General features: G+C 46.8%; 1 protein-coding gene across 1 annotated transcript in view; it reads left to right on the top strand.

The window, feature by feature from the left end:
* The first annotated feature begins 6926 nt into the window (after positions 1–6926).
* The window catches only part of MEGF9 (multiple EGF like domains 9), an 84297-nt gene continuing 80523 nt past the window's right edge, over positions 6927–10700 (top strand). The window contains exon 1 of the mRNA XM_004775645.3: positions 6927–7678. Within this exon, the coding sequence (XP_004775702.2) occupies positions 7090–7678 (589 nt within the window). The 5' untranslated portion in view covers positions 6927–7089. The remainder of the gene's footprint in view (positions 7679–10700) is intronic.

Raw genomic sequence — 10700 nt, 5'->3', positions numbered from 1 at the left:
AAATGGCTCACATTCTTTGCTCTACGGCCAACACTGATGACGAGTGAGGGTTTGAGTTGGTGCCCACTCCCAGTGACGTCCTTCAGTAGATCTCCAAGAACTGCAGCAAACACTTTTCCGAGCTTATTTTTAGCATCTTTTAGAAGGACTTTGAAGCAGGATTTCAACATTTAGCTTCATTGTTTAGAGAAGGTGCCTTGCAGTTAATGTGAATGTATGACTTAGAACTTTCTCTTATCCTAAGAGAGATTCCATGGATGCAGATCAACGATGTGGCTGGCAGACATATGCCCAGATCCAAGTGAATTCTGTTGCTGGTTCTTCCTGATTGAAGTGCTATGTGTTTGTTATAACTAAAAATTTGGAAAATGCAGGAGCACCTGGTTGGCTCAGTCAGTAGGGCATGCGACTCTTGATCTCAGGGTTGGGAGTTTGAGCCCCATGTTGGATGTAGAGAATACTTAAAAATAAAATCTTAAGGGGCACCCGATTGGCACAGTCTGTTAGGCATCTGTCTCCTTGTTCTGGCTCAGGTCATGATCTCAGGGGTATGAGATTGAGCCCCACATCGGGCTCCACACTGAGCACAGAGTCTGCTTGAGATTCTCTCCCTCTCTGCCCCTGCCCTACTCAAATAAATAAAAAAATCTTTTTAAAAAATAAAATCTTACAAAAAATTGGAAAATGCAGAACAATATAAGGAGAAAATTTTACCCACAATGTAATCATTCAGAGACAAAGATTATTCCTATATTGGTGTATTTCCTTTTGGTCTTTTATATATATATTCTTTTACATAATTGGGATCATAGTATGAATAGTCCCTTATATATTTTTACATTTTTAAAAATAAGCAATATGCATTTACGTTTCCTTCGTATCTTTTTATGGCTTGATAGCTCATTGTTTTCTAATGCTGAATAAAATTCTGTTGTCTGGATATACCACAGTTTGTTTATCCCTTACCTACTGAAGGATATCATGGCTGCTTCTAAGTTTTGACAATGATGAACACAACTTGCTGTAAAGATCTATTGGCAGGCTTTTATCTGGATATACGTTTTCAGTTCCTTTACATAAATACCAAGGAATCATATGCTGAATCATATGTAAGAATATGTTTCATTTCATAAGAAAGCATCAAACTATCTTCCAAAGTGTCTGAACCATTTTGCATTCCCATCAGTAATGAATGAGAGTTCCTGTTGCTCCACAACTTCACCAGCATTTGGTGTTGTCAGTGTCCAGATTTTGGCCATTCTAAGAGGTGTGTACTGGTAAGCTATTTTTTTTTTTCACTCTTTTATGTTGTAAGCTTTTCGTTCATGCATGTCATTTTAAAAATAATGTACAGTGGCTCAACATAGAGAAGTCATATAACAAAAGTACTTAACCTATCCTTCACTGTGACCTGTTCAGATTTTTCTAATCTTCACTATTATCAATTACCCTCTGATGAACATTTTTTGTGTATAAGTCTTTATTTATTTATTTATTTATTTTATTTATTTATTTGACGAGAGAGAGAGAGAGACCAGAAACAGAGGGAGTGCAGGCAGAAGGAGAGAGAGAAGCAAGCTCCCGGCTGAGCAAGGAGTCTGATTCCAGGCTCTCCACCCCAGGATCCTGGAATCATAACCTGAGCCAAAGGCAGGCATTTAACAACTGAACCACCCAGGGGCCCCTCCCTTGGATATATTCTTAAAAGTGGAAATAATTAAAGAGCACAGACATCTTTTAAGATTTCTTGGAGAAGTTCTATCACTTTACATTCTTATCAACAGACTGAGGGAGCAAATGTCATTGCAAATATTATCAGTTTTTAAAAATTCTTGCCAGATCAGTTTTTTGAAAAAAGGTAACTCATTGTGTTAATTTGCATGTATTTGACTACTGAGGTTGAATATACAACATTTCATGTTTTGTAGCCATTTGTACTTCTTTTGTGAGTTTTCTATTAGTGTCCTTTGCTGGGTAGCCTTGTTAATAGAGGCCCCAATAATCCAAAAGTTGTCTGCAGATGATGCCAAATCTTGCATTTAGCCACATCTGATAGGAGGCCAGGCTCCGGGAGGATTAGAAATTGTCCATGTCAGCATTGCTGTTTCAATGAAACCAGAAAGGGGAAAGTTTCCATGTTTTATTGGAATCTGGGAGATGAAGTTATTTTGCTGAGCTGTGTCTATTATTTTATTATGGTTTCTCTTCTTTTCATATTCCCAAAGCTTCTTTCTCTCTCTCTCTCTCTCCTTCTTTAAGATTTTATTTATTTATTTGACAGAGAGAGAGATCACAAATAGGCAGAAGCAGGCAGAGAGAGGGGGGAAAGCAGGCACCCCGCTGAGCAGAGAGCCCGATGGGGGGGCTCAATCCCAGGACCCTGAGATCATGACCTGAGCGAAAGACAGAGGCTTAACCGTTGTAGCCGCCCAGGCGCCCCTCTCTCTCTCTTTTTAAAAAAGATTTTACTTATTTATTTGACAGAGAGATAGGAAAAGAGGGAACACAAGCAGGGGGAGTAGGAGAGGGAGAAGCAGGCTTCCCACCAATCAGGGAGCCTGATGCAGGGCTCAATCCCAGGACCCTAAGACCATGACCTGAACCGAAGGCAGATGCTTAATGTCTGAGCCACCTAGGAACCCCTAAAGCTTCCTTTTTCTTAAATTCTGCTCTTATAGGAGGGTAAAATTTCATGTGTATGTGTCCTTTTTTCCAGTATGTGTTCATTGACCTCCTACTATGTGCAACAAATAGTGGCCACATTAATGGATGGTGGAGTCTCAAGAAGAGCCTGGGCTTTGGAGCTGGGTAGATCTTGGGCAAATCCCTTTACCTCTAAGAGACTCAAATTCCTGTTCTTTCAATTATGGGACAGCCCTATCTTTGGGAAATAAATACATTATGAGTGCAGAACTCCAAGGACAGTGTTTGCCACTCGCTAAGACTCCATTTAGTTCAACAAACAATTCCTCTTTTTTTTTTTTTTTAGATTTATTTATTTATTTATTTGAGACAGAGAGCAGAGTGGGGGATGGGGAGAGGGAAAATGAGAGAAAGATGCAGGGCTTTATCCCATAACCCCGAGACCATGACTGAGCCGAAACCAAGAGTCAGGTTGCCCGACCCACTCTGCCCCTGACCCAGGCTCCCCTCCACCAACAATCCTTGTCCTGCATATAGGACATTGACATCGTGCTGGGTACTGAGTTTAAAAGGAGAATCAGATGGGGCACTTTACAGCATCTCCATTGTCTGCAGGAGAAAGTTCAGGCTGCTCATCTGCTCTGACAAGGTCCCCTCTGACCCTGTTATTCCGTGGCCCCTCGTTAGTAAGTCTAGTGGCCCCATGTGTCATGGGTGGGTTGTCAGCTCTTCTTAGAGCCCTGGGTTTTAGCCACAGGTCTGGAGCAATGGGAAAAGTGCCAGCCAACATTCCGTTATAGGTAGAGTCACAGCTATATTTCCCCCCCTCTTTTCTTCTTAACGTTCTATCATAAGCATTTTCCCATTACAGCATAGTTGTTAAGGGAGCTACTGGAGCTGGTGAGCCTCAGTTTGATTTCTGGCTCTGCCACTTACTAAGTGACCTTGGGCAAGTGTCTTAACCTCTCTGTGCCCTAGTTTCCTTATCTGTAAAATAAGGATAGTAATAGTGCCTTCTTCCTGGGGTTCTTTGTTTGATTAAACAAAATATTGCATGTGTGGCTTTTAGGGTAATGCTAGCACAATAAGAGCTCAATGACCTATTTTGAATATTTACTATACTGTCTTCAGATCCCCCCTTACAATGACTTTATATGATTAAATTGAACAGACATAATAATACCTTGTCTGATATTGGATATTTAAGGTGTTTCTCATTTTTTAGAAATTTTATTTATTCATTTGAGAGAGAGAGCACGAGCGGTTTGGAGGGGGGTGCAGGGCTGGAGAACGTGATTGGGGGAGAAGCAGAGGGAGAGGGAGAAGCAGACTCCTGCTGGGTGGGGAGCTGGCCTGGGGCTGGATCCCAGGACCTCTGGATCTTGACCTGAGTTGAAGGCAGCAGCTTAACCAACTGAACCACCCAGGTGCCCTTAGTGTTTCTGATTTTTCAACACAAAATTATTATTCCTAAGAAATGAAAAAAAAAAGTTATCTTGTGGTTTAGAGATAGAGGCAGAGCAAAAAACTTAAAGAATTAATTGTTGAATGAGTTGACATTTATCCACTTCAATTAGCTTTCAAAATAATTCAACATTTTCTAGACACATTACAGGGTAATTAACCCATTTTAGAAGCCTGGTCATATCCCTGTCTGAGGCAGAGTGCTGGCACTTTGGTAAGGGCTTCTAGTTTTTCTCTGTGATTCTCCAGGCAAAGAAGCTGCATCAGCTTTTCTTCCCTACTGCCAGAGAATCTCTGATCTAGCACATCTTAGGGCCAGCCCAGCATTTTTCAGCTATCACTTGTGGATAGCTGGTAGGGCAACCATCAGACCATGATCACCTGATGGGGAAGCTATGACACAGGTTTTTGTCGTGGTCCTTCAGCCAACAAGGCTCAAAGTCAGCACTGGTCTAAAGGAAAAATGAACGTACACAGGTTGAGCACTTTCGGTATACCGGGCTCTGTGAAAAAATTTTCTTCGATCTTCAGCTCCCCTAAGTGAGACATAATTTACTGACCTCACTTTATAGACAAGAAAACTAAGACTCGGAGAGGTAAAATATTTCCTCCAAAGTTACATAGCTGGCGAAATCATGAGCCAGGTCTCTCTGACTCTATGAGTTCTTTCCATGGCACCATCTCTTTTCAATTTAATTCAATTTTATCAGCATGGATTAGTGCTCACACATATTACCCCTGCTAGGCACTAAGAACAGAGAGAACAGCCTAATGGGAGAGACAGACACATAAATTGCAAGTTTTAGTATTAATGGTTGATGCGTGCCTGTGAGAAGTAAAAAAAGCCGGGTGGGCAGTTCAATTTATCCTACTGTATACATTTCTGAAAGCCATTCTTAATCCTTTCAGGAAGAGGCAGGGGAGAGATAGACTGATAGATTGGGACTCTAATCAATGAATAAACAAAGGGCCATGGGCAGATGGGAATGGAGTGTTTAATTCCAGGAAAGTCTCTTAAAGGATATGGTATTTTGGTTGGGGTTTGGAAGGCTAGGAAGAATCAGCAGGAGGACATGGGGAAGGGGCTGACCTGTCCACCTCCTTACCCAAGAGAAGTAAAAACAGAATCTTAATTTGCATTTGCTAAATATTGGTCTAAAACCAGAACACCTACACACACCCCTCTCATTTTGCAGTCCTCTTCCATACATAGACAGACCTACCAACACACACACCCATATATGCTCAGAAATAAAAAGAAACTAACCCTGCAGAAAATACCCATAAAACATACACCAGTACGTGTGCAGATACGTAAAGCACACAATACACAAAATAGACACCAGTCTCATAAACTTACACAAACACATATAATACTCAGACGCACAGACTCACAAAGATGTTTATGCTCATCCACAAGCCTGTGCAGATCCTTTCCCCACTTACTACTCACGCAGGTGAATAAACGCGTTTTTAGATTAACATATACCCAAGTCCACATACAAATCTCATCCGGCCTTTCTGGTTGGAGGCCAGTGACTAATGGGAAACCATGCACAAAGGCAAGCATCCCGTAGGAGAGGCCAGGAATGGGTTGGCGTTGGGGCTGGGATTAAGCCCTGTCAGATGACAAACCCGCCCGGCCTGGCTCTCCCTAGAAGCCGCAGCGCCTGAGCAGGCTCTGGATCCTGGGCAGACGGCGCGAGGCTGCGCGTCGGAATTCCAGCTTTACACAGGATTTGGTGTCACCCGGGGCCAAGCTCTGCTATCAGACCCACCCCAATCCCTGCAGTGGGCAGGCGGCTGAGGACACTTCAGGGCTGGGGCGTGGGACTTGTCCGAGCACAGTACCCTGCGCCTAGTGAGCATTGAAGAGGGTTTACTGCGAGCCGGGGACTGGGTTTAAACTCTTTCAGTGCATTACTGAATTCTCACATCATCTCTGTGACAGGAGGTGTGGGGGTGTTCTGTCTATCATGCCCATTTTAGAGGTGAGAAAACTGCGCTCAGGCCACAAAATCGCTCAGCAGGAAACAGGACGCTGAGGTTCAAACCCCATCCGAGCCTGTTGTTCCGCGGGGAGGGGATGGGGTGCAGGGTCAGGGCAAAGTGTGCATGTGAGTCTGTCTCCACTACACGGGAAGCTTGCACCTTCGGCTGCCGGCGGGTCTCTACTACCCGGGTCCCGCCTGGCACGGCGCCGAGGCCCACGGCAGGTGTCTGGTCCCGGCCTGGGTCTTGGCTCAGCGGGGCCCTCAGCATGGGCCTCAGTTTCCCCATCCCTGAAATGGGAACGGCAGGGCGGACCTCGCAGGGCCGAGGTCAGGCGTTCTCGGGCAGCACAAGCAATGCTGAGCTCTACATCCTCGCTGCTGCCGCCCTCGCCCATTGTGGGGGTTCCAGCCCAGTCTCCACCCGAGTCCGGGTGCGGCGCCGGCGCCCCATTGTTCAAGAGGGCGGGGAAGCTCCCGAGAGCGGATTCCCCGCCCCGGGTCGCCCTCGCCGCCCAGTGGAGTAGACGACTTGGCCCCGGCGTTTGCCGCGCGGGGCGCGTCCTTTGTCTGCTCGGCGTCGCCCGATGCCCGCGGCCCGCGCCCCGCTCCTCGGGCAGACAAAGCCGGGGCTGCCGCGAGCCCGAAGGGCTGGAGAGGGGCTCGCACCACCCTCCTCCCGCCTTAACACCGCCCCCTCCCCTCGACGCCCTCTGATTGGCCCGCGGGGCTACAAAGAGGCCGGGAAGCGGGCGGATCACGTGGGCCAGCGTGGCCTCCCATAGGTCGACGAGACTGCCAATCGGGGAGGGCGGGCTGTCCGCGCTCGGCCGGGTCGCTCCCTCCGCGCTGGGGCCCGCCCGCGGGGCCGGCCGCCTGTCAGAGGGAGGTGGCGATGGTGCGCCCGGTGGCGGTGGCGGCTGCGGCGGCTTCCCTGGTCCGAGTGCAGGGAGGAGAAGATGACTGACCGACCGACTGAATGACTGAATGAATGAATGGCGGAGCCGAGCGCGCCATGAGGAGCCTGCCGAGCCTGGGCGTCCTCGCCCTGTTGTGCTGGGCCGCCGCCGCCGCCGCCGCCGCCTCAGCTACCTCGGCGGGGAATGTCACCGGTGGCGGCGGGGCCGCGGGGCAGGTGGACGCGTCTCCGGGCCCGGGGCTACGGGGCGAGCCCAGTCGCCCTTTCTCTAAGGCGACGACTCCCACGGCCCAGGCCCCGAGGACCGGAGCGCCGCGCACTACGGTCCACCAGCCTCTGGCGGCGTCCTCGTCAGCCCAGTCCCCGGAGACCACCCCTCCTCGGGCGACGGCCGGACCCGCCTCGACCACCTTCCAGGCACCGCTCAGCCCCTCGCCGACCGCCCCTCCGGCGGCGGACCGTACTCCGACCACCCCTCGCGCGACAACCCGACCCGCGCCGACCACCCTCTCGACGACCACTGGCCCGGCGCCGACCACCCCGGTTGCGACCACCCTCCCGGCGCCCACCACTCGGCTGAGCCCGACCCCCGAGCTCCCGGGCGGCAGCAGCGTCCCGCCCACCCCACCTGCCACCGAGGCCCCCTCCGCCCCTCCCCCAGGTGAGTCCCCGCGCCCCTCGCGGGCTGCACCCCGCGGCGCGACTGCCCACCCTCACCCCAGCCCCGGGCCTCCAGGCTTCGGCTGGTGCCCGGAATTGATCATTCCTCACCCCAAAGTTTCCCCGGATTTGGATTCCCAAGGGGGGAGGTTCGAGGTCCAGCTCGAACGCCTCCCCCTCCCCAATCTGGAAAGTCTTTTGTCGCCCCCCACCCCTCCCTACCCCGGGCTGGGCTTCCCCGGGAGGGGGGCGGCTGCGATATGGAAGGCATCGCATCTCCTTCCAAACCGGGCTTTCGGGCCTTTGTCAGAGACCCTGAATGGGCGCAAACTTTTGGGTTCGGTTCATTCACCCTGCCTCTCCGCCTGGGTTATTTCGGGAAGTTTGAAAGCCAGAATAGTACCTCCTTCAACAAATGGGTCAAAAACTGAGTAGAAGGGATTCCTTCCGAACCCTCCGTGTGCTTGCTCATTCGTCCCTGTGTGTGTGTGTGTGTGTGTGTGTGTGTATAATGTGTGCACGCATGTACACACAGTGCATATATGTATAACGTGCATGTGACAGGTGGAAGAGATACTGAGGAATTTGTTTACCACAGTTGGACAGACCACGGGGGCGGGGGGAGAAGACATTGTAATCCATGTTTTCCCTGCAAATAAGTGGATTCAATAGGTCATCTGGGGCAGGTGTGTATCTAGGTTGAGCATGCCTATAAATTAGGTTAAATCCCTTCCTTGCACCATTTTTTCCTTCCTCAATTACAAGGTCAATAGGTTTGGACCAATGCACAATTTAAGCAGGGACGCCCATTTTTTTTTTTCCTCCTTAAGTTGGAAGGTTCAGTTTGGAGGATGCTCAGAGATGCCGGTGTCTGTTTTGAGTCCGCATAGAAAACAGGCCCTTCTTCCTCCTGACTGGAGTCTTCAAGCAGAGTTGAAGACAACTCCTGTTGTTGTCTCCTTTTAATCTAAAACGGGCCTGGAACGAAACAAATAAAAACTCCCTTGTCAAGACCTCGGACAAGAGTTTCTGAATTCCTTTGCTACGTTGGGGTGGAGATTTGTCCAAACTATTTGCCAAGCTGTACTTACAGTAATGGATCTCTGACCTAATTCTTAGGCTCAGTGATTTGCTGTAGAGTCAGGTATGGACTTTGGACTATAATTGAATTTGTGGAGAGTTTTCCCACATGATTATGAGTCTTAATACCGTCTTGAATCTTGGGTTGGAGCGTGGCATTGACATCAGTAGGAATGCAGATTATTCAACCATAAAAAGCTAAGTTGGCATCTCTTCTAGCTTGAAGGAGTATATTAACTAGTGGGATTTTGACTGTAACCTTTTTTGGCTCTGGTATAGAGAGATTGACATATTACTAAGACACAGGAAGTACAGTGGTTCAGAGTATGGACTCTGGAGTCCATTTTTAGGTTTGAATCCTAGCTCTGCCCCTTATTAACCGCGTAATCTTGGTCGGGTCACTGAACCTCTCTTCAACTGTGAAATGAAGATAATAATAGTACTTACTTCATAGGATTGCTGTGAAGATTAACTAAGTTAATACATTTATGGTGCTTAGAACAGTTCCTGGTACAGAGTAAAAGCACCATGTGTGTGTTAGTTATCCTTATGACTACAATTTTTTTTTTTGAGAAACCTAGTAGTACTGTGATATTTTTTTTTGTTGTAGTAAAACATAATAGAAAAAGGATGAATTAGATTTTCCAGAGTTTGAAGCACACAGTAGAATTTAAGTAGTAGCAAGATTACTTATTTTGAGTGGTTAGTGTACGATAAATAAGTCTGTATAATTGATGTTATTTTACCTTTATTATTTTTGTATTGCTGTTTTTAAATCACAAAGTTAACCTTTACTTCCAAAAAATACAAAGAACAAGAAGTCTACAAAGGAAAAAGTGAAAGTCACTCCTTTACTGCTTCCTAGTTCCAGTCAGTCCCTAGAGGTTCCTACTGTTAACAGATCTCTTTTCAAATGTTTTTCTGGGCATATATGAACATACATACACAGACGGTTCTTAAAAATAGTTTTAAAACCTCAAAATAATTTTACACATACAGTTTTTACAGCTTGCTGTATTCACTTAACTATATATCGTGAATTTGTTTCCATGTCCATACTTAAGACCTACCTTATTCTTCTTAACAGTTGCATTTTTTGGTATAAGCATAAAATAATTTTTTAAAGCAATCCTTTACTTATGGACATTTAGATTGCTTCGGGGGTTCAGTTTACAAAGCTCAGGGAAGAATGTGTTCTTGTTAAGCCCATCATGGACATATTCTCCAATACTTCAGTTGGAGTTTCAGAGAATCCAATTTCAAGTGAAGTAAAGCTGGATTGAGTAACAGGCGCCATCCGAACTGTTCAAGGCTCTAGTAATTTCCATGGGCTAACTTAGACTGTTGTCTATCATGGTCTTTGGGTGGCAAAAGTTTTAGAAGGCTGTCCAACTTTGGTAGCTCTTCTGTGTCTTAAATATAACACAGTTCTTACTTTTTTGATGTGAATGCACTATGGATTGCCTATGTCCAGTTCTCAGCAGCTGAACTGCACTTTGTGGGCCTGTTGATATGTAGTTTTGGCTTTACAGTGTGATGCAATCAAGGATGACCTTTTTATCTGAGCATGGGTTCTAGTCTACTTCAAACAGTACCCACATCTCTTTGACAGAAGGAAAGCTTCTAACTGATCTTGAGATACCTAGTTTGATTTGCAGAGTTGGATTCTCTGGCATTTGGGAAGATGATTGTACTGGGTATTTTATTTTAGTGTTCCTGTAAGGACTGAATGCTACTGATAATATATTATATAATTAGATGAGTCTTCTACCTGCTCTTTGATTTCATAAGAATTTCTTTCATTTCTCAGGTCTAGCTGAGAGCTCTTGCCTGCCCCTCAGCTAGGACCCTCTTTTGTTTATAAGGACACTGATCTGCAAACTGAAACTAATTGCCCAGCAAACAGGCATTTTCCTCCCACAGGCTTCGCAAAACATTTGGCT

The sequence above is a fragment of the Mustela putorius genome, unplaced genomic scaffold (assembly GCF_011764305.1).
Source record: "Mustela putorius furo isolate JIRA1106 unplaced genomic scaffold, ASM1176430v1.1 tig00000596_pilon_pilon_pilon, whole genome shotgun sequence".
In the NCBI taxonomy this organism is placed as follows: Eukaryota; Metazoa; Chordata; class Mammalia; order Carnivora; family Mustelidae; genus Mustela; species Mustela putorius.
The sequence above is the reverse complement of the archived record's forward strand: the minus strand, read 5'-3'. Positions and strand labels throughout refer to the sequence as shown.